General features: G+C 36.0%; 1 protein-coding gene across 5 annotated transcripts in view; it reads left to right on the forward strand.

Moving 5' to 3' along the window:
• Positions 1 to 23,958, forward strand: part of PNPLA8 (patatin like domain 8, phospholipase A2) — a 37,066-nt gene extending 13,108 nt beyond the window's left edge. For all 5 annotated transcript variants that reach the window (XM_021545273.4, XM_021545276.4, XM_085569437.1 and 2 more), the window contains exons 7-10: positions 656 to 713; positions 2,875 to 3,069; positions 21,035 to 21,230; positions 23,093 to 23,958. In XM_021545273.4, the coding sequence (XP_021400948.3) occupies positions 656 to 713; positions 2,875 to 3,069; positions 21,035 to 21,230; positions 23,093 to 23,367 (724 nt within the window). In that variant the 3' untranslated portion in view covers positions 23,368 to 23,958. The remainder of the gene's footprint in view (positions 1 to 655; positions 714 to 2,874; positions 3,070 to 21,034; positions 21,231 to 23,092) is intronic.
• Positions 23,959 to 24,807: the final 849 nt, after the last annotated feature.

Here is a 24,807-nt window from a genome sequence, read left to right on the forward strand (position 1 = left end):
AAAGTTGAAGTAGATGCTGAGGTGAGATTACTGGCTAGTATGGTAGTTTGCTCCAGTCTCCTCTACTTGTAGTTAACAATGGGAACCCTGACCCTGATATGATGAGAAACTACAATGCTGACCATTAATGTGATTTAGGAAAACGTATTAATGTGAAGAAATACTACCTCAGAAAGGAATGGTAAATGCATATTGGATTCCTGTTAGGGAAGACTACATGTAGATGTTTTAAGTTTCTTCTAAATCATTTGGAATGCCATCTTCCTCTCTGTAGCTTTTGTTTCTGTAACTACAGAAGTGATTTTTCATTATTGTCGAGCCACTTAATAAGAATGTTGGTTTTTTGATTCCTAAATGTGGCAAAGTATTTTGTGTAACTATGTAGTTGAGTAATTGTAATGATTTATGGTTAAGTATGTGAACTGAGTAATTTGAATCAAGACCACTTCAGTCACTTCTCAGACTTATTTCCAACAGACTAGAAGGTGTGACGTGTCGGTCCATTGAAGTCAATTGTATAAATCTGATTGTTAAAGAGAAATACAAACATTACTTCTTTTAAACACAAAGGTCTCAGAAATAAGGATGATAAAAATGTGTGTCTTGTTCACGCTAAACTGATGGGGCATTTTCAATTTTTTACACTTCTTTGTAGAGAAAAAATGGGCTCAAATCTTATGATTGAAACTGCACGAAAGTCCAAATGTCCAAAGGTAAGTACAGTTTTCTAAGGTAAATAATAATTGTATATTTCACAACTCTTAAGAGTTCTGAGTAAATTCTATATCTGGAAGAACATTGGATAGACAGCATGAATGTTGAAGTGCTTTTCAGGCTTCTATATGTGATAATCCATGCTTTTAAGAGATAAAAATTAATTAGATTCTTACATTTTGGCAACAATTTCTGATATTTTTATTACTTCTAGTTGGAATATATTTCAGAAATGTTAAAAAAACCTTGTAAGCATAGAAATGCTGGGTCAACATTTTGAGGTTGTGCTGAGCTTGTTTTTTTTTTATGTAAGAATTCTAGTGTCTGGAGAGTCTGTCATGTAGCTGTGATCTGTGTTACTGTATTGCAAGAGGACAGGGTTTCTTCTCACTTTGTTTGGAGTACCTGATTTTCTCCATTCACATTCTTGGGCCCCAAGATCTCTTCTCTTTCTGTATGATAGAAAAGGCACTAAGTCATAGGAGGGGTGTTACATACAGCAGCATGAGAGTGAAAGATGAGAAAGCATGGGTATTTTATTTTTGGTGAAGGATAGGGTGTGAAGAAGGAAGAGAAATATAATAGGATATATTTCAGAACAATCTGTAATTAACAGGTGTTTTGGTGTCATAGCACTATATTCAATGCTTTACTGTTAAATGGAAGATATTCACATTTTTCTAAACATAGAAACGTGTGCCTTACTGACTGCGTTCCTAGTCCATGTCTAAAACAAGGACATGAAAAGGCTGGTGTGGTATGTTGCTTTCTGAGAGAGAAGCTATCCTATGTTGACTTGAAAGTTATCTTTGAACTGGGATCTTTGGCTTCCTTCCATGTTCTTCAGTAATAAACTGTGAATATAAATAGAGCTGAAACTAGCTGTTCCCACTAATCTCTTTATAGTGCTGTCAGTGCTGGCACTCTTTACACGGCACAGCAAAATCAAAATAAAACACACAGTTCTGTGCTCTGCTGTTGCTAAATTCATGACAAGATGGTTTTTCCAGAAGGTGCCGAGCACTTTGCGGCTTAGACTGCATCATGGAGTGTATATGGGTATTGCCAGAAATGAAAGTATCCTTTTAATAAGTTTTCTATTGCATTTTCTGGATTATTTTTCTTACTGATTCTGGTAATGCTTAGAACTAAACCCTACTTTTGAGAGAAACAGGAAACTTCATCCATCAAATGATGGAGTGTGAATCAGGCAGTTCTGCTTTTGCATTGTAATGTAGAAGTTATATTTTCATTTTTTGTAATGATGAATTTACAGTGAATAAAATTACTTAAATTAAGTATCTGAAGAGTGAAAATGCATATAATATCACAGCATCAGCTGTGCTGTTGAGTAACGTTTCATGAAAACACCCTATCCTGTAAAACATAAACAAGATAGAATTGACCACTCACTTGGCTGCTGAAGAGTGGTGTTCTGGCAGTGCCAGCCAGGCTGGCTGCATCACCTCTAAAGGTCTTACACATTCTAACACTCACCCATAACTACATGTACTTTCTCCTTGTGATTAGATCTGTAGGGTACATTATTTCTGTTGTCATAGTTGGGTTTTTTCAATGGAAATACCATTTTGGCTTTTCACTTAGATGAACATGTGTGATTTCTGTTACTGACATTTCAGTATCCTTACAAGAAAAGCCTTGAAAGACTTACGTTTAATTCTTGTGAAGGAGAGATTCTTACTACAATCCTTCAACTTTGGTTGCAATATTAAGTAATCATTTTCTTGGGGAAAGAAGTTGATTGAAAGTTCTGACATTCATATTTAATGGCATTGTTGTATTGCTGGTTACAGACTTCTGTGAATGAAATACTATTTCAAAAATAAAATTATTCAAAAATCATATAGTTGACACCAGAATTTTGTTTAAATATTTGTACAAACAGAATAGCCAGTGAAAACAATTAATTGCATGTTAAAAATGGCATTTTCTTTAGGGATTTGGGTCTCTTGTTTGTGTTTTGCTTTCACTTTTTAAAATCTAGCTAGACATTATAAAAATATAAATAAGTAATGAACCTAGTAAGATTCCAGAGGTGCATTAATGTATACTTTGAATTTCATATGGTGGGAAGTTTTCATTCTCATATTATAGTTATTATCATCATATATAACTAATTTTTTTCTCCTCATTTACTAGGTAGCTGCGGTAAGCACCATTGTAAACAGAGGAACACCACTGAAAGCATTTGTGTTTAGAAACTACAACCACTTTCCTGGCATTAAGTCCCATTATATTGGAGGCTGTCAGTATAAGCTGTGGCAAGCAATTAGAGCATCATCTGCTGCACCAGGTTACTTCCAGGAATATGTTTTGGGCAGTGATCTCCATCAGGTAAGTTGAAATCTTCTCCTTGAGCAAATATTTTCCAATTTTACATTTGAGAAAAAACATAGTCTGAATCTCTGAATCAAAACTAAGCCTATAATTTGGTAGCACAAAAGAAATCCAGGACAGATGGGGCAAGAAATTATATTTTTAGCTTCTATAGCCCTTACAGAACTAGAAAGGCTTAAAAATCATAGTCTTCTCAATACAAACCTAAGCTCTTCGGCTATTGCTTTCTTCTTTGCTTGGGAGGAAACCTTATATGAGTTGTAAATTGCCTCTGACTTCCGGCTTGCAACTGGTATTTCACTGAGCATTATTTCACTAAATAGGTGGTGTAACTTAAAAATCTAACAATATTGTGAAATGTGAAAAAAAAAAAAACAGATTATGCATTTCAGCAGTCTTTTTATTAGTGCACAAATTCAGTTTATGGTCTACTTTTTAATTCTTTCCCTTGATAGCTTATTCAGCTTTTCCCTGGTTCCCTGGGTTAGTAAGAAGAGTAAGAGATGTCACAGAAGTAAGATTAAACTCAGAGGACAACTGCAAAAGAAATTCCCTTGAGGATAAAGCAGTGTCTCCTATCATCACTGCATGCTATTTTATTATATTACAGGCTCTCTTAGTGACCCTGATAAGTTCAAGAACAAAGCAAATTAATTTCTTTAGTAGTTTTTTAACCATGTGATTTTAGTCCTCCAGTGCCCCTGTATTATTCTGCAGTTCTTCAGGTTTTCAAAGAATACTTCTTGCAATGCATACTAATTTAAAACTATTAGTATTTATTTTAATAAATAACCAATGCAGATTTGTGGTAGAAAAGACTACAAAGGGTGACTGAACCAGAGACCTTCAACAAAGAGAGGACAGGATTGGCACAACTGCTCCTTAATTTAAGTTTAATGGAAGCATCTGTTGCATTTCTGTTGTATTAATTCATATTATGGCATTAACCTCAAAGGCTGGAAAACAAGTAGCATATTTTGAATAATAAGACGTTCCTGAAGCACATATAGAATTTCTGATGGTGTCCATTGGAAGATTTTGTAATACCCTTAGTATTGTAAGGTGATTGAGTAGTACTGAAATTTAAAGGCTAACAGATAAATGAGTATAAGATGAAATAGAGAAAATTTCATTAGGTTAAGAGATGGTAAAAACCCCATGGGTACAAGCAAACAAACGGCTAGAATTTCATCTTAATAAAAACAGCATATTTCCGTATTTTAATTGAATTTTTATAAGGTGATGAAATAATTCAGCTGTATAAAAGCTGAATAGATATAACAATAGACATAAAAGGGTGAAGGGGAAGGGCTCCCATGGAGACTCAGATTCAAGAGATTCTGAAGTTTCTTTCATTTTATTGTTTCCTGTTTTTGTTTAGGACACTCTTCCTCCCTCCCTCCTTCCCTCCCTTACCTGATTGCCCTCCACAGCCTTCCTGGTACAGTGCATCTTGTTGTCCTCAAAACATGTTAATCAACTACTATCTGAAATAAGCAAATAAATTTTGACAGGTTTTTATACCTAAAAGTGGAATAACACATCAGATTCCAAGCCAAAGCACTGCTTGAAATCCTGAAATGTGTTCATCTTCCATCTGGACAAGCAAAACTGGGAAGGGAGCTGCTTTAACCTTGGGAGCTGTTCCAAGCTGCTCCTTAACTGATTGGATAAGTTAGTGTTAATCTATGTATAGAAATTTTCTTTCTCTTCTCACCTTTCCACCCCTTCTTTCCTTGAATTGAAAGTACTTGGAAATTGATCTGTGCTTTTACGTGAAAGATAGCTGAATAAACAACATGATTTTATAACTTCTACACAATTCTTTGTCTTAACATAGTTTCTGAATTGCCGGACTTGTGTGAAATGCAGTAAGGCTAGTACTTATTTCATCTATGTTCCCTTTTAAGTCCAGTTTACCAGACTAGGGAATGTATAATTAGCGTTATTAGAGATTAGATTGAGTATTTTCAGACACACAGACTGGAATGAAGTCTACTCTATTTTTTTCCTTACTCCATTCTTTGGACAAAGCCCTTCTATCTGATCTTACAAACCCAGTTTCCCAAGTTCAGTATTCTCTATTAGATGTATTATAATTACTAGAAAGCAAGGACTTAGGATGTAATTCACCTTTTTCAGCCATAAAGAGCTAAATATGTTGTCTAAACTGAAGCAGTTTACTGTAGTAGAACTAGATGCTAAATTTTTTGGATTCAAACTTTTTCATATAATCTGAAAAATCTCTTCTCCCCAGCCAGGAATATTTAAACATTTGAATTCTTATAGAAACCACCTTTCACATCTGACATTCTTTTCTTTCCCCAAATTACATTTTTCTTACCACATCTCTATTTCTTGTGTGGGGGGTACTTGGATGTCCAGGTAGCAAGTTACTACTTTGCAAATGCTCCATTGCTGTCTTTATGCAGCTTTCTAGCAGAGATTATAAATCCACTGCAAACTCTGAAGCAACTTTGAACTGCCTTGTTTTAACCCTGGGGTAAGAGTCTCTGTGCATGTAGCAGACTGCTACTTCTATTTTCCTGGGAGTTAATGGCACCTCATTGAAACAAATAAGATATTCAAGAGTTTTAGCTCTACTGAAATATCTGACATGCATTGAAAGAAATACATACACATAAATACATTTTAAAATAAATAGAATCCTAAATGCAGTCATACTCCTTCTTAAAATAGCTTTCTTAGTAAAATATGTTAATATTGATAACTCTTTGTTCTTATAGTTCATATCATAAATATGGGAATAGTAGATTCTTGTTAAGCATCTTTATTCTGAAAATATACTGCAAGTGTAATTTTAAGTTCCTTGGCCAGTATACACTGTATGTAGTGTATATGGAAATTCTTGCCCTTTTCTGTATGTACACTGTCTAACAGATTGAACTGCTTTTGAACTATGTGAATAAATGAAGCATAACATTGTTAGACGTTTTTGAAAGTACTGTGATTTTTGAAAAGCGCATCAGCACAATGTGCATTAAGTGTAAATAATAATTTATGCCAAAGGCTTCAAAGTTGCAGTATAGTGTCAGAAAGATGATATTTTAAGAATTTTTTCATTGATTGGGAACTTCCATTAATCACTATAATCTGTTTTCTGAACTAGTTTATATGGTTCAGTAGTTTATATATAACTTCCCTCTGAAGTGTTGATATTACTAAACAATTCCAAGAACAGAAGTACCCAAAATGTATGTGAAAATTCACAATACTAAGTACAGTATTCGTTTCCTAGCTTTGAAGTTTGTGACTCTTTAAGCATTATGTAGAGACCAGGTTCCATATTGTCTTTCAGTTGTACATTTAAATCTGAATGAGAAACACTCTGGAGTTCATCTGACTGAAGACTCTTCAATTGTGTGAAAGTACTTATTTTGAGAATGGAAATTTAGTGGATTTTTTTAGGGTCATTCTGCGTATTCATGTATTTATTATGTTATCTAGCTTTTGTTGGAATCAGAGTCCTTTCACAAACTGTAGGAAGTAGCTGAATGAGAGTTATGTGTAGGGTTGAGATGAATTTTTGAAGTTCTTAGGTATGACTCCAGATGTCTGTTGTGGAGTCATGGCTGAACTGAGCTATTGGCTTTGACTCGCTTTTCTGTGATTGTAGAATTACATGTGCATGTGTGCTTGTGTACACACACAAGCCCTTTCACTGGAAACATTTCACTTCGATTTCCTCTACTGGGCACTCTCAATGTAAAGCGTGTTAATTTTTTTAATAAGGTAATAAATCAGATTTACAGTTTTTCTGATGTCATTGTTAGAAAGAGGTGCCCGAACACTTATTTGTGCTGCAGGTGAGCTGATGATTTGGTTTGCTAAATTTCTGCAAAAAGCCATCAGTTGTTGCAAACAGCAATATTTACATTCAGGTCAGTCATGCCATGCTATCTGGTTCCACTCTGTCAAGTAAGAGAAAACAGTGCAGCTGTTGGTAGATGAGGGGAGTAGGATTAATATTCTTTGTGGTTCAAAAGAGGAGCACATTAACATTCAAAGGGATGTAATCCCTGTAACATGCTTCTCAAGGAACTCTGCAAGTCAAGAGAGACCAAGTCATGATGTTACATTATAGAAGCTGTATTGCCACATGTCAGTTCCTTTATTTTAAAATGTATTTTTGAAGTACTGAAAGCTCTTAACCTCTCCCCAGTCCTGCTACATCCAGTGACTTTTTTTTCCCCTCTACTTCCCTCAGAGGGGTATTATTTCTTGTATCTATTATTTTTCTTTTTCCCTTTTTTCCCCCTGTACTGTGAAAAACATTTGAGATACTCAATAGTGTCACTTCAGTAGACAGTAAAGTATGCTGAGGAAATTATTAATTAAATTAACTAAAAGAGAAATTTAGAATGTAAGAAAGTCATTATGCATACTTCATTTAATAGCTTTTACGGTAAAAATTAAATTCATCCTACAGGATCAATTTAAAGGGCAGCAGGGATTGTGTATGTGATGGTGGTAAATTCAACAGTCACAGATTTTTCTCAAATAAAATACACCAAATTTAATACAAAGGACTTGATAACCTTTTTCTTGACAGCTTCCCATGAATCCATTGTTGTATTACAATTCCATTTATTATAGTCCTGATGTTGATGTATAATATTGCTCCAGTAAAAGTGTTTTCTTTGAAGAAGATCACATAGTAAAGCAATTAAATTGGCACCTAGTCTGTTAGTGGAGTTTTAATAATGCAGGTGTGACAGGATGTGTGGTGAGAATGCCACCTATAAATAAAAATATACGTAGTACAATAGTATGATATAACTAAAATTTGAAGTCATACTTTAACTGGAAAAAGATAATTCATGGTTTTTACATATTTTTCAAACTTTCCTTTTATTAGGTAACAAATCTGTAAAGCCAGTTCATCTTTATAACTTGTTACAGGAAAGGCCTTCAAAAGTGATTTGCTTAGTGCATCCTACCCTAATTGGTTTTACATGGTAGCTTTTAAAATTAGATTCAAGGGTGCTTCCCAGGCTCTAAGAAGACATAGAATATAGGTCACATTGAAGTTCTTTTCATTCTTAGGATATGCCACGGTGATCAGTATGCGCCAGAGCTTATGCAGCCTGCAGTTTAATAGGTGTATCTTGTTCTCACAATGATAGAAACAACCCTTTCTTTGTTTCTCTGTCTTCTTTTTGGCATACACATTTGCCTACAGCCCTCAAGGCAGTGTTGCTTGCTATTTAAGGAAAAGGGAATTTACTAGCACATGTAAGTTACATGAATATCTGTGTTTCTTTCTCTCTTATGGATTCTATAGCCTTGGATAACAGCTCTGAAGGTGGACACTCACTGTGCAGTTTACCAGCCGTTGTGAAATTGCTGTGGTTGCTGTACCAGTAGTATTTTGCAGAGCAGACTGCTTGAAAGATTCCCTGCAGAGGCTTGCTAAGTGACACATTATTGGCAGATTTGTGTAGTATAATGAAACTGAGAGTGTCTGTTGTTTAGGCATTTACTTGGAAGCATTCTGATTTTTATCTCAATTGTTTTAGAATAGTGTTTCCTAATGTAATCTTCAGAGGGCTTATTTAAAAGAAGAAACAAAACCTTTCTCTCAAATAAGCTGCAATCATTTACCTATTTTTTTGCTTAGACTTCTGAGTCAATGTATCTTCAGTGACACTGCTGACCATCTATAAACAAATCTTGTTAGATCAGAGGAGGCTGCGTAGAGTGGAAAATTGTGAACGGAGTCCATTCTGTAATCTTTGTGCAGACAATCTAGGTTCTGCACTCAGGTTCTGATGTTGCAGCCACTATCTCTTAAATCAAAAAGAAAAATTTTTAAGTAGCATTTATAAGTGATATATCCAATAATGAGCTACCTACATTCCCTATGGGTCACTACTAGTCTGTGTGTGTTTTTCTTTCATTTTGAAGTTCCTGACATTTTACTATTGTTTAATAAGCTAGCAGCTAAAAATGTAGACCAATTAATTAGGAAAATTAATATTAATTTATAATAGCAATAACATTGATCAAGTTACTGATATAAAAATGTATTAGTCTAAATATTTTGATAGCTATCTTGGGAAATAAAATTTAAAGAATTTTGAAAATTTAACATGGTCATATTTCATGTGGTCAAGATTACGGTGTGTCTGTATCTGGGATTCCTTGCTCAGTTGTAGAAGTTTTATTTGAATGTTATTGTTTTGTGCAGCTCCTATAGCTTTTTCCTTAGTCCATTGCATTCTGCCATAGCAAATATTTACATGTTTCCATGTTGTCAGCAAGGACAAAACTTCAAGACTTCAGTGCCCTGTCATCATCTGAATACAGAAGGATTTTATTCAGACCCGTGGGTTGAGGAGTTTTGTTGATTGGTTTTGTTTTTTGGTTTTTAACTGTACTGTTGAACCTTACCTGTGCTGCACAGGTATCATAAGAGAGCCTGGGTTTGGGTCTGTGTCTGGGGTCAATGTAGGTTCAGACATGGGCCCATTTTTTTCTTAGGTTACACACTGTGATCTTTGCTTGTAATATTACAGCCAGTTCATCATTTAGGAAACATGGTTAAAATACATACTGTATTTTTGATGTGTGTTTTTGTTAGCTTCAGAATCAATGTAATCTGTCATGCACAACTTATGGTCTTAATCAAATATCTGACAATATATTTTATTGCCAAACAATTCTTCCTTTCATGATGTCTACTAATACTTAGCAAACTTCCTCAGGACCCTATAAGCATGCATTTTCTGTATCTGACATAAACCCATAAATTCAGTGATGTCTTCAGAGCAGTGGATCATTTTCTGTGAATTAATGACACTAGGATGAGTTAATAATTTAAGATAATAACCTAGGAGTCTACCTCTGCCAGGCATTCACTCTAATGAATGTAAAATATATTATCAAATGTTCTGCATACAAGAGCAATAGTATTGACAGTTCTCAGAAGCATTGACTGTGGCATTTGGGTGCATGCCAATTGTATTATGGGGTTGCTAGTTTTTAGGGGGAAAAATGATAAATACTGTATGGGAAAACAGTGAACTGAAAAGGAAGCTTTTCAGTAAATTTTCAAATGTTATTAGATTTTTTTTTTACTTTGTCATGTGTTCTCAGTATAAAGTCTCTGTAACTGGTGTGGCAGAAGTACAAATACAGCTAGTGCACCTTCAGATTTTCTTTATTTGTCAAAGAATGAAGTAATAGAAATTTAATATTGCTGTAATTCAGTAATATAAATACCAATGCATTTAATTTTCATATTCTGCACAATTGTTTTCTCTAGAATTTTTCTGAATGCCAGTTCAAGGGAAATCCCTTTTTCACTGCACTATTTATGACAAGTAACTTAAGTGGTTTATTTCTATTTAAAGATAAATCATCATTTTGAGACAGCATTTCAAAATAATGAGCACAAGGTATTTATTTCAGGAATCTAAAGGAGCACTTGGACTCTCCCTAAATGAGGGAATTGGTTCTTTCTGTAATTGTTAGAAATTTGGTTTGTAGGAGGATGGCATTTATATCTGTCACCAATTAGGGCCTCTGCTGGGAATCAGTGTAGTGCAGAATATGTTAGAATTGTATGTAGTGGACCCCAGTAGTCTGCTTCTTTGCATGATTAGAAAGCAAGGGTGAATCTTCCCAAATAAATTCAACTAAATAATTTGTATGAGATGACAACTGCAGGTCTTTGTATGCTTTATAAAAAATGACTGAAGCTATTTAAAAAATTTTCTCACTCAAACAGCAAAGTGGAACATACCATTAGAATGAAGCAAAAACAAATTAGTTTTGATCTCTACATTTTAGACAGAGATTTTTAGAAATATTGATGCCACCATGCATTGCTTGTCAGAAAGATGAAAACAATTCTGCTTCTGTCATGTTACATGTCTATAAAACTTAATATATTTTGCCAAATAGTTTGTTAAGGAAAATAAAGACTGCCTGTCTTACTGGGAGCTCCTCTTCATGAGATTCATCCTCAGTAATACTGTGATTAGTCTGATTGATTACTTCCAAGAGGAGAGCCATAATTCATGTATATTTCAAACATATTTGTATATGTATTACAGAACAGCATAATCATATAATCTTTGTATTGAAAAGGTTATGTTTGTGATGAAGCTACAGGGACCTAGTTTATTGTACAGTTAAATCTGAATGTATAGGCAACTTTTTCACAAAGCACTTGTCAAAAACTGTAACTTTTTAGCCCAGTGATGCTTTAATGAACATGCCTGAAAGCTTAGGGTACAAGTACTGACATTTTTATAATGACACTGGGCGCCCAGAGCAGTGAGAGGACTAGGTTAGTGTAGAAATCTGTGGTATTGATGATTCTGAGATTGTAGAAAGTCTCTGAGCCCCGCAGTCAAAGAAGTCGTAATTTTTCTGTGCTGGTTTTCGAGGTTGTTTATTCTTGCTTATCTCTAACATGTTCTGCTGCCCTGCTGCAGGTCTATCCTGCAGGGCAGTGTGTGGGGCTCTGCCCTCAGTGGGATGTTACAGACATTATATACCAGAAACTGTGTGCTATATTTACAATAATGTGCCAATATCTATCATCTACGTTGGAACAGTGTGTCCCCAGTCTAAACCAATAGAAAAATGCCAACACTACAGTGAAACATGGAGGGCATGAAGAAGAAGAAAAAGGACAAGGCACACCCAATTTCCTCCATCTTGTCCCCTTTGGACCCCTAACCTAGAATCCTAAAATTTTACTTTTGCACCTGTGCCACACTTAATGATCACTCATATCAAACACTCGGAGCTTGTAATTCATCCTGTAAGTTTGAAAACTTTTCCATGGACAGAGATCAGAGACAGTGTCTCTTGGGGCTCTGTACAGGGGGGTTCCTGACCCCCTGCAAGGGTCCCAGGGCAGCCAGAGGGATGCCCTGGACTCCCACAGGCTGGTATGTGAATCTTGAAGTTACCTGTATCGATAGACCTTACTACCTTAGATAGTGAAAGAATTCTCCCCTTTCTCATTCCTGTCTTCTACTCCGGGGACATTGCCTGCTACATACATAAACGTATTGAGATGATTTTATAAAATGATTTTGCAAGGCATGCCCATTTGCTTCTGGGAAATAGAGTAAATGCTTTTAAAGTAGTTATTTTAGTTTTTCTAAGAAGTAACCCCTTAAAACTATGCAGCAACTCCTCAAACTCCTCCCTTGCAGCAACTAGACTTATCCTTAAGCTGCATATTTATGATATTTATGTTGACTTTCAGCATAGAATTTAAAAAATACTTTTCAGAAGTCCACTCAGAGTCTTAGCCTGTCTTGTCCTGTGATAGCTTTGTACTATTTGTCTCTGCTTTTTCACGAAGACAGTGAAAGTAAACAACAGAGCAAGTGTGTAAGAGTGAACTAAAATGCAAAGCATGTCTGCATAGGCAGTGAGTTCAAGTGGTTACTATGGAGCCAACAAACTCAGCTTCCAAATATCAGACTTGGCTTTCATACATTATATATCCTTCATTCAGTGCTAGATTATTTTATTCACAAAGTTTAGGATAATTTAAATGAAACTGCAGCACACAAAGTGTTGTACAGAACAGTTACAAGGCTCAATTTGAGTCTGACAGAATTAGGAAACGCAGTGAGGGCCTATCAATGTGGAGAATGTTTTTGTGAGAAACAGCTGCTCTCCCATGGTAAAGTATGGTATGATTTTTGAATTTTAGTATCTTAATTTCAAATAATTATTTTCAAAGTATTGGCTTAAGTATGTCACTGGTGACATCATGCCCATTCACCATAAATATTTAAATAGGACAAGATTTTCAGAAAATCCTGTGCTACCAGGCTCCCACATGCTCTGGTACCCTTTCTTGCAGACTTCCCAGTCTATTTTCCTTCTGATTGTAGCATTTGCACCCATCTGTTTCACAGTGTTTAACCAGGTCTTTCTTTACCCTGCTTGCACAGTTCTAGAGGTATCTTCATCAGAGCTTTTATTAGAGCATTTGTTTACAAAAGGTGTATTTTTCCTGCTTTAAATAATTGAAGATCTATAAGTCAGGTCACAGGGGAGCCTTGCTTGACTATTTTGCAACTATCAAAACACTAATAGAAAATACTAGCTACAGCTTTAGACTCCTTGTTACCTACCAGCAATCCCTAAAAATATGGTTACTGTTGTATTAAGGAATTTTTGTGAAAAAATCTATGTGAAAAAAATTCATTGGCTTCATCTGGGAATAAGATACTAAATAAAACAGAACCAACTGCATGTTTATGACTTAGAAAGCCTATGACAAAAGACCGAAAACAATGTCCCAGTCCCTAAGTCTACTGCTTTGCTATCACTAGCAATTTTGGGGGTGTGTTATTAAATTCCATTTTAATATTAACTTACTTGATTGCTTCCACTATTTTTAATTTAGAAACATCTATCTTTTTATTTAGAAATTTTTTAAAAAACCTTTTTCTTTGTTGCTTGCCTGCCTGATGACATTGGGAGAGTTATGCCCCCTTTTCTAGTATCTCCTTGCATTAGCATTCCTACTCCAGCACTTTGTGTTTGGTGTACTGCCAGCAAATTAAGTTGACTCAAGTGTAGAATGGTTTTGCAAAGTTCAGCAGATGAAGCAGTGTCTGGCACTTGCCACTGCACTGAGTGTAGCAGCCGAGAAGGGAAGGGATGACAAATGTGTGTTTGGGAAGTGAAAAAGAGAGTTTGCGATTTGATCAAGATCTAGCTAAATGAGAGGAGAGGATGAAATGTAGGGAAGGCCAGATAATCCAAGAATGGGAGAACAGAAAGAAAAAGGGATCTGCCCTGGCTGTTGCCCAGTACTGAGTCCTGAGTCAAAACTTGGGCCGATTCCACTTGCTGTGGATATAGGTCAACAGTTTAGACATTTGAAGAGTTCTTGTAAGTTACCCTTTCTGTTAAAGATTGCAAGGTGTGAATCATAGACCCATTTATGTTGGAAAAAACCTACAAAGTCCAGCCATTAACCTAATACTGCCCAGTCCACCACTAAACCATGTCCCTAAGCATCACATCTGAATGTCTTCTAAATACCTCCAGGGATGGTGACTCCACCACTTCCCTCTTCAGTGTGTTCCAATGGTGAAGACAATTTTCTTAAATGTCCAATTGGAACCTCTCTTGGCACTAGAAATTTTGTGTTTTACACAAGACTGAGACTGGACTGACAAAATTCAAATTCTAATAAGAATGGATTTTGAAATGTAATTTTGTTTTAGAGCTAAAATTATGTACATCTGTGATTCATGCAGTATTTCTTTAAATAGAGTAGAACATTAGGAAAACTGGAGGAGGAGGAGAGGGCCTCAGGTGGTTATCTGGTTCTGCCTTCTGTTCAAAACAGGCTAAACCTCATCAAAGCTGGGTTGGGTTGCTCAAGACTTTGCCCACCTTAGTTTTGAAAATATCTAAGGATAGAGATTCCACAGCTACTCTGGCTCTTATTCTGTACTTTTTGAAAGAATCTGGGTGTTTCTACTTTAGATAGTGAAATACCGTGATTAGCTTTCTCCTTGGCTTTCTCTTTTTAACAGGGTAAGCAAACCTACTTCCTTGCATCCCTTCTCATATGTTATGTGCTTCAGGCCCCAAACCATCTTAGAGGCTCTTTACTGTATGTGTTCCAGTTCCGCAGTGTTTTCTAGCTGTTTGTCCAAAGCTGTACGAAGTATCTATCCCCAGTCTGGCTTTTTGCATACTGAATAAAAGGGGATAATCACTTCTCTTGATCTGTTCTCAATAAACTTCTCTTGATCTATTGGTTTTGCTTTTAGACCTAGTGTATGTCGATAATGTGTAATTTATTGAATATTCTGTTCATATGAACTCTGTGTGTGCATAGGCAGTACCATGCCATAAGAATATGGCTAACAATATAGAGGAAAGGAGTGATACAGTGACTTTCACTGCTATCTGTCAAAAAGGAATGAATAAACTTAATAGGAACCAAAATTTTAGGGCTGTGCATAAAGTTAGCAATGCTTTGTAGAATTTGAATTGTAGCTTGAAGCTTATAAGTTAAAATATCACTTTATATCAACAAGATTTTTGCACTATCATATGTGGTATAAAGATCCTTATTTTGTTTTCATTATTTTGTTTTGAGACAAACAGGGATTGATGTTGCATCTCTGTAGCCATAGATCAGATAAATTGGCCTTGTTTACTTCCTGTTGTTTAATTGCACAAAAGTTTAGTGTGGCAAGAAAGCTCATGGAATCTAGCAGGGATGAGGAGGCTGTTGTTAGTTACCAAGGCGTTCCATACTGCTGGCAATCATTCAGTATTTATGTTTATTGCATTTCAGTTAATGTATTTTTATAAATATATTTTAAAAGCCCAATGCTTACAATAAACTAATTAGTAAGCTATAAATAATTTAGATGAGTTTATATAAGCTATAGAATAAATTCAACAGAATGAGGAGAAAAACTAAAACAGCAGATTTTGCAACTCTTCAAAACAAGGATCAGTGAAGTTTCTTGTGATCTTGGTGTCTTTTGTACAAAACTGCGGAGTCGATCATTTGAGAATTCTGTCCCTGTGTCTCAAGGGCAAGCATGGAGAAGGATATGTCATGATTTCTTAAAATTAATTTTAAAGCATTTAGATCTGCCTTTCATATTTTATATTGCTAGCTCAGTAGACATCTTGGGATAGGCTTTTTTCTAGCTTTATGTAATTAGAGGAATTATTCAGAATCAGAAGGGTTAGTTTCTGCTCTTTAATTTTCAGAATGAAAAATTCTTTGTTATTTACATTTTCTTTGAATCCACATAAAAGAAATTGTAACTAATTTTGAAAAAGATGAAAATTCTCTTTCACAAGAATTTCAGCTTTTTTCATAATTAGCTGTATGGTTTCTGAAGCTGCAAATTTAAACAAATTACTGCAGTGTTTCCTTCACTGAGTCCTTAATAGTACAGTTTAACTAATAGCATTGTTAACTCCTTTAATAGTTGATTATTGTAAGCAAAAGCAGTATGATGAACATTGCTTTTTTAATAGAGTAATATTACTTGAAGTATTGATTAGGACATGGTTATAATCTCTTTGGAAGAGAAGAAACAAGTCAGTTGCCTTTCTTAGTCCTGCTTCTAACTTTCAAAAACTGACATGTGTCTATTACCTGTAGAAATGCTAGAAGTTGTGTCTAAATTGAAAATCATTAAGAATTTATTGTCATTACAATAAACCTAAATTGGAGAATGTTTAAATATGGAAATCATTGCACAAAGTCATTAGTTATCATCACAAACACACTTGGTATGTATATTTTATATTCCTTTGATCTTTTATTTGTCAGTATTATAAAAATATTGTAGTATTCTAGTATAATAATATACCGTCAAACTTCTGATAACACTAATTTTCCCATGGTGGAGCAGTCATGTTTAATTATATTTACAGTATCAGTAGAAATTATTTTGTAAGCATGTTTTTAATCTAGGATTTAAAGAATTAAGCACCACTATGATAATTATTAAGATTTTAGATAAAGATTCATGGGCAATTATATAAAGGACAAAAACGTCCTTGTATTTAGTTTTCTAGACTAAACATGAGCAAAGGATAATGGGCACTGAAGAGACCATTCATCTAAGCAGTGTATTTAGTGTTTTGAGCAAGGCGGATGGTATCCATAGAGGGTTCAAAGAGATTTTTGTAGGTTGAAATGAAAGGTTAATTAAAAGAAAGCAAACTCAAAAAACTAAGCTCAATAATCCTGTTTTTACTTTTCTAGCAGAGCTGTAGTTATAAGGAGTTTCAGTGAAATGTTTTTCATCTCTAAAACCTTTTTTATTCTAAGCTATCCCTGGGTAGAGTTGCTTTTCTTTATTGTTCTTGTAATGTGATGGTCAGATATGGGATGCAGGGAATTCAGGGAACTTTAGAATATAGGGAGTGCTTGCATTATACTTCTTGTAGTAAGTATTTTCTTTCCTATATATATTTTACTTGTTTATATAGATTCTGAATGGATACATATGTCTTCATCTCTGCTCTTGATATTGTTCTCAAGTTTAAGTTTTGCCTTTATAACTAACTGCTGGTTTTAAGGCATTCCCAGTTAAAAAAATACTCTATTTAATTCAAATTCCAAATTAATCTATTTCTTGGTTGGCGTGAAGGTCATTTTATTTCCAGGAAGTGCTGAATGTATTTCTTGAGATTCAGTGGATCAAAATCTCATTGTCTGAATGCTTCTCATGCTTACTGTCATTTACACTGATTCTTATTAGTCCTGAAGTATTTTATCCCAGCCTCAACACCTATACTTCTAACATGTTGCTAGTAAAAGATGTCTCCTCAATTCCAGAGTAGCGTTTTTTCCTAGTAGTATTGGGCTGAATTCTGATCTTCAGACAACGTAAAGAAGCCTCATATCCCCAGGGCTGGTTCTCACAGAACCTTGAATTATCCTGATACCTGATGAAAAGGACAGTACAGAAGAGCTCAAACCACCAAGGAGATCTTTAGAGTGCATTGATGATAGCAGCTGTCCTAGGTGATGGTGGACCAACAAGGAAAGGTGCTTTGCTGGACCTGGTGATTATGAAGAATAAAGAACTGGTCAGGGATATGAAAGTTCAAGAAAGTCTTGGCAATTGTGACTGTGAGACAATGGAGGTCAGGATTCTAAGGGGAGGAAGCAGGGGGAAAAAGCAGGACTAGAGCACTGCATTTCAGGAAAGCAGACCTCATCCTCTGCCGGAGACCACCCTAGTTCGTGGGGTGGCTCCGTGTGGTGGAAAAATCTCCTCCAACCTGTGCTTCCAAAGAAAGGCTCAGTAGTCTCTGTTGTTCAGTCTCAAGGCAGTTCATTGTAAACTATCTAAAAGATTGTCTTCTCAGGCTGCTGTGGTTTGCTCAGCACCTCAGGCAGAGGCACACACACCCTCTCCCACCACCCCTGGGCTGCTGTTATCTTTTATATGGTACATTGTGTGTTAAATGTTTACAGTTTTTCCCCAATACCTACTACCTATATTAAATGGTGCTTTTCTACTCTAAACCAATCTGTGAGTGCCAACATCACCAAGAACATGGAGGTAAGGAAGAAGAAAGAGGGATGACAGGACAGGACCAGATCCCTCCATCTTAAAATCTCTGACCCCCATGTACAAAACTAAAACCCCCTTGTACAGGACTTAAAACCCCCCTGTACAACATTCAAAAATTCTTCCCTCTACTTTGTCACTACTTCTACTATAATATCTAAACTTTTGTGACTTCTTGTTCTTCCTGCAAGGTTAGTAAGTCATTCCATGGTTCAAATTCAAAATCACAGCTGTGTCCAGCTGCCTGCCAGGGTCTCAAATGCTTCTGACCTGGACCCGGAACCTCCAAAAATGTCTGAGGGACATTTTGAGTTCTGACAATCCTCTTCAGAGCTCCGCTTGGAAGAATCACAGGGATTATGACCTTGAAGAGAAGAGGGGTCTAGGAGAGCTGGATGATAATCACTCCTTCCAAATTCAGCAAAGGACCACCCCAGTAAGCAGGAAATCAAGCAAAGATGGCAGACAGGGATGAGCAATGATGTCGTAACTGAACTCCAACATAAAAAGGAAGTGTACAAAAGGTGTAGGAGGCACAAATGACCCAGAAGTATAGATGTCCTGTCCAGTCTTGCAGAGGTGGGGCTAGGAAAACAAAAGTTGGCCTGGAGAGGGATATAAAGGCATATCTATATATCTATAAAAAAAGATTCTAACGAATATAGCAAAAGATATATAGAGTGTAACAAAAGATATATAGATAAACAAAAGATTCTAAAAGTACATAAATAGCAAAAAGATTAGGGAAAAAGTGGGCCTGCTACTGACTGGGGTGAGAGAGCTTGTGACAAATTATTTGGAAAGTCCAAGATGCTGCCTTTGTCTCAGTCTATACCAGTAACAATGGCTTTTAGGAATCCCAGGCCCCTGCAGCCAGAGAAAAAGTCTGGTGTAAGGAGGATTTGTACTTGGTGGGAAGAGAGCCAGGTTAGGGAGTAGTTAAATGAACTAGTCATATGTAAGTTTGTAAGGTCTGATGTGTTGCACCTCTGAGTGCTGGTGGAGCTGCCTGATGCCATTGTGAGGTGACTTGATTATTTTGAAATTATCATGGCTATTGGGGAAGCAGATACATTCATGTCCTCGGGAATAGCAAGAAGAAAGCTCTGGGGAACTTCAGGCTTTTTGACTTTAGCCACAATCCCTTGGAAGATGATAGAAGAAATCCTCCAGAAAAGGACTTATAAAATCATGAAGAACAAAAAGCTGATCATGAGTAGTCAGTATGGATTTCCAAAGTAGTTTACTCATGATTGAGCAACCCTGGCAGCCATCTGCAATTGCTAGACAAGTAGAAGGCATTGCATTAGATGCTTCAACTTTGTAAAGCCTTTGACACTTACCTCCCATAATGCAAGCTGTCAAAATATGGTTTAGGTAAAGAGACAGTGAGGTGGATACAAACTGGCTGAATGACTAAGCCTAAGTTGGGATCAGTGTCACAAAGTCAAGTTGGAAGCAAGACACTAGAGGTGTACCTAGAGATCTATACTGGGACAAATTCTATTTAATGTCTTCTTTAATGATCTGGATGATTGGATGGAGTATATGTGCAGGAATTCCCTGGATGATACAAACATGGGAGGAATGACTGGTACACGAATGGTTGGGCTGCCACTCAGAGGGACCTCAACAGACTGAAGAATTGTCATGAAGCTGAGAAGGGTGAAAGGCAGAGCCCTGCATATACAGATATGAATTTTTTTACTGAGTTGTAAAGCAGCTGGCAGAGAAGGACCTTGGGGTGCTGGTGGACAAAAAGCTCAACATGAGTGATGCCAAATTGCAGTAAAAAGGGCCAGCAGCATCCTGGGCTGCATCAGTAACAGTGCTGCCAGAGGTCAGGGCATGGTCCTATCTGGAATGCTGTCTCCAGTTTCCCAGGACAATAGAGACATGCATCCATTGGAGTTGGAATTAGTCCAGTTCAGTGCCACAAAGATGCTTAAAGGACTCTCCTGTGAGTAGAGACTGAGTCAGTTGAGATTATTTAGCCAAGAGAAGAGAAGGCTCAGAGAGGGGATGTGTACCAATCAAGAATGGGAAGGAAAGAAGATGAGGTAGCTGTGGTTTTCCCAGTAGTGCCCACTGGTAGGACAAGAGATAATGGTGTAAATGCAAGCATATGAAATTTCATCCAAACACAGGAAAAATACTTTACTGTGAGGGTGGTCAAACATTGGAACAGGTTGCCCACAGGGATTTTGTAGTCTCCATTTGTGGAGTTACTCAAAACCCAGCTGGACCTGGCCTTGGGCAGCATGCTGTACCTGACCCTGTGTGTGAGCAGGGTGGTTGCACCAGACAAGCTCAGTAAGTTCTTTCCAAACTAAATTACTCTTCAACTCTTAAATCAAAGCATCCTGTGTAATGACTGTGTTTACAAAGTAAAGTTTGGCCAAGCTTAGCTCTTGAGATTTTTCTTTTTTAATTTGTTTTTTTTTTTGCAGGTAGTGATTTGAGTTTTGTTACAGAAAATTTCCTTGTAATGTCACTAATAAGAATTTCAAGGGGCAGATTTTTGATTAAGAAATTGTCACTATGTGTATCTGTCTTACTGAAAAGGTCTTCAAAAATGAAGTCATAACTTCTCTAGATATTCCAGTGAAAGCTGCTGTTTCAGCCTACCACTTGTATATAATGCAGCAGAGCTGAGCACAGCCCCAGCAGTTGCTCTGACAGTGCCTGGGAGGCCAAGCTAGGAAGCTGCTGTATCATACAAACAGATTCAATTCAATTTCACAAAAGTTGGAAATCAGTGTTTATGGGTTTTAATTGGTTTTGTATGTTTGGGCTATTCTAATTTAATTTGTAGTTGCAGTTTCTTTTGTGACCATATGTTATGTATAGGACCAATATTTGTATTTCTTGTTAATTTACAGGATGGAGGTCTGCTCCTAAATAATCCTTCTGCGCTGGCAGTTCATGAGTGCAAGTGTCTCTGGCCCAATGTTCCATTGCAGTGTCTGATTTCCCTGGGCACTGGTCGATATGAAAGTGAGGTAAAGACAAATGTCACACACACCAGTCTGAAAGCCAAACTGACGAATGTTATCAACAGTGCAACTGATACAGAAGGTTGGTGTCTTAAGATATGCTTGTACTGTGGCTGTCTTCAATTTTATTTATGTTTCTTAGAATGATAGTTCCAATTTAGAGGACAATCTTCAACCTTTGGTCTTTCCTCTTCTCCTCTCTACCAGTCCCATGAAACTGAATTGAAGCATCTGTCTTTGTAACTTACTGTGTATAGTTTTAGTACCAGTATTACGTGTTTTCTGGAGGATAAATCTTTTTACTTGAGCTTTAGGATAAAAGACCTATTCAGGGATTCATTTAAAAATCCTATTTTCTTATATTTTATTTGTTTTTCCCATAACGCAGAAATGCTTAGTAGTTAATATAAAACACTGATTTTCAACAGCTTGAGAAAAAGTATTTGATTTCTGATCTTTTTTATATATGCTTTTATACTTGTTCTTTTCCAAGGATTATAGTGTGTCTTCCAGTCCTGATGACTTCCACTTCTGTCAGGAAGAGCCAAGCATCTGTTCTCTAAAATAAATTTGGTTCCTAGATGGAAAAACATTGAGACTCAGTCACTAGCAGTTTACATCTGTTTTATTTTTGTAAACAGGAAATATTGATACACAGATAATTTCCCCCTCCCATTACAAGGAAACTGATACTGCAAAAAGGCAGGGAACAAGAAATGCTATTATGGTCTAAATCCCTTGCTGTAGAGTTTCTGTCAGCTGACTGTCACTAGTAGAAAAAAACTAGATTTTGCATTGCCTTTTGGTTTTTGCACAGCTGTGGAAAGGCAGTAGGAATAGTGGGAAGGGGATATGTGCTGTCCGCTTTCTATCAGAAAGTTTCATTGCAACTGAAAAATGAGGCAAGAAATTTGAAGGGAAGAGGAAGAAAGGAAAGTTCATTGTGGAGACCAAAGGAAAGTAAATGAAAGAGATGAGAGTAGATTTGAGCAAATAGGAACTTGTATTACAAAGGAAAAAGGGAGAGTATTAAATAGGGCAAGAAAGACTGGTTGTGGTGAGACAAGAACAGACTTAGCTGACTAATTTGCAGGAGGAGAGGCCAAGCCAAGATTATTTCAGATTTACAAGAATCTTTTGCTTTGATCTTATCCCTGATATTTTTTTGCACCACAAACTTTTTATATGACAATGGATGTTTAAAAGAATGGAGGAACATAGTAAGAATACAAAGAATATAGAACGAATGCTGAAGGAAGTGATAGAAATGGAATTTTAAGTGAGCCGACAGAAAGGATCTAAAGGGAGAAAGAAACATGTTATAAAAAAGAACATATAAATGTGTTACATAGTTTTTTTATTTTGCTAGTTAACTGAAGTAGCATAATTTAACTTGAATATTTTAAATTTGTTAAATTCAAGCCTCAAATCTATATATAATATATTGAAAACTTATTAATAGTTGTAAACAAAATAAAGCTTTAATTCTACACATTTTTATTTTGAAATTGCAAGAGAACATACCTGTTGTTTTCATAATACCTACTTCTGTTAGTACCAAGTGTAAAAAATCACAGGTATCCTGAAATGGGAATATGGAGGTTACATTCCAGCTCTTCAGGATATGCCCTTACTTGTTAAGGAATGCAATGTAATTAAAAATCTCTATAGCTGCAAAGCTTACTTAATTGTCATACCAGTGAAGTTGTCTTGGAATAAAAGATTAATCTTTTCCAGAGTAAACAGAGCTACAGGGTCATTTACAAGTCTTCTAATGAGAAAGGGGTTTCGATGCAGCAGTGGTAGAAAAATGTTTACTCAGCAAAGCAGCACATATTTACTCTTACTGTGTCATTCCAGAGCAGCTGAGGTTCAGATCACTTGCAGGACTGTTCACCTCTCTCATGTGAATTTAGCTGTTTTCTTCATTTGTTTTCAATACAGAAGTTCACACCATGCTGGATGCACTGTTACCTCCAGATACTTATTTCAGATTTAACCCTCTGATGAATGAAGACATACCTCTGGATGAAAGCCGTAAAGAGAAACTCAATCAGCTGCAGACAGATGGAATTCGTTATTTAGAACGAAATGAAGAAAAACTGAGAAAAGCTGCAAAAATATTAACACAAGAAAAATCACCTTTGCAGAGGTTTCAGGACTGGTTAAGATTAAAGGCTGACATGTATGAAGGCTTGCCATTTACTTCCAAATTGTGAATAAGTAATGCATGAAAGATAAATTTACATCTTGTTCCAGAAGATCCATTTGGTACTGTAAAGGAAGAACATATTCAGGGTAAATAACATCTTTGGAAAGCTATTAGAATTCTGGGGAAAGCCATTCAGGATGGCTCTTTTGTGCACACTGGTTACAAGGTTTTATGGTGTTAATTATTTTTGGAACTTAAAGAATCTTACTGTTGCTCTACCTTAATTTCTAAAGTTAAAGTTTTCAGGTAAAACTGAAAATTATGGAAACAATTGTGCAATGCATTTTTGGATGTATGTGCTATGATTGTGACAGAAAACCTTTATTTATCAACTATGAGGTTTATTCAAAGTTAACAAAAAAAAATCCTCATTCATTTTAGTGTAAGCAGTATAACTGTTAGGCTCTTATGTAGGCAGTGAATTTAATAGAAATGTAATATTCTTGAAAAAACTCTGCCTGTGTTAATTGCACTTTTACATCTGAAAGATAACATTTAAATTCTTTTTTTTATTTTAGTGGATTTTGTACATAACAGTATTGAGTAAAATGTCTGGATGACTGTAAATGGCCTATTAAATTATCAGCATTAACTGGTATTTTTACAACTTTCTGCTTATTGTTTTTATGGGAATAACTTCAGATTGCTTAACTCATTATTTAAAAGTAATCCCAAGCCCCAATACTTAACCTGAGCAGCTATTCCAGTTACAGGATAAAGGAAATAAAATATTGAAATAGTTTATTTGAATGAGAAAGTTTCTTAGAGAAACTTAAGTTTCGGGTGCCAGACTTGAGGTGTAGTTCTAGTCAAGAAGAAAATCAGAAGTTGCAACATCAAATTATATAAATTTTCTTTTGTCTTCCAACTTTCATAAATGCATTCTCCTGAAATTATGTCAGGGCTGTGAAGTTAATGTTTAGAACTTAGTCCAGTCCTATTGCCCATTCCTTTGCGCATACTTCCTGCATATGCCATGAGGGATGCTGTGAGCTGTGACAGCCCAGTGTCTCAAACAGCATTTTCAACAACAGGGATGTACGTGGGAGTTCTTCAAAATAGGGCAGTGAAATTTGAGGTAGACACAGCTGCTGTCACATGTTGGCACATACCTGTTAATTTGCCTGGGGGAATGTTTGTCTTGTAGTAGACAGCTACCATGCATGAGAATATTGATAAAATGTAACTTATATGCAGTAGCTAAAGCATCCAGTTTCACCAAAATCAGTGCATTTGTCACTTTGCTGTTTGGAACTAATTATCTGCCATTGCATTATCTACTAAAAATAACATTTATTATGATAGTCACCTTTTGTTCTTGTTTTAAAACATTGAAAATGTTATTAGGCTGCAGTTCAGCAAGGAACTATGAGGCAGACAGCTGAGATCGTTGGAGGTGCTACATCGTATTCTTGACTGTGCAAGAAAACATTTGATTGGGATGTTC

This window comes from Lonchura striata, chromosome 1A (assembly GCF_050655825.1).
Source record: "Lonchura striata isolate lonStrDom1 chromosome 1A, ASM5065582v1, whole genome shotgun sequence".
NCBI classification, from domain to species: Eukaryota; Metazoa; Chordata; class Aves; order Passeriformes; family Estrildidae; genus Lonchura; species Lonchura striata.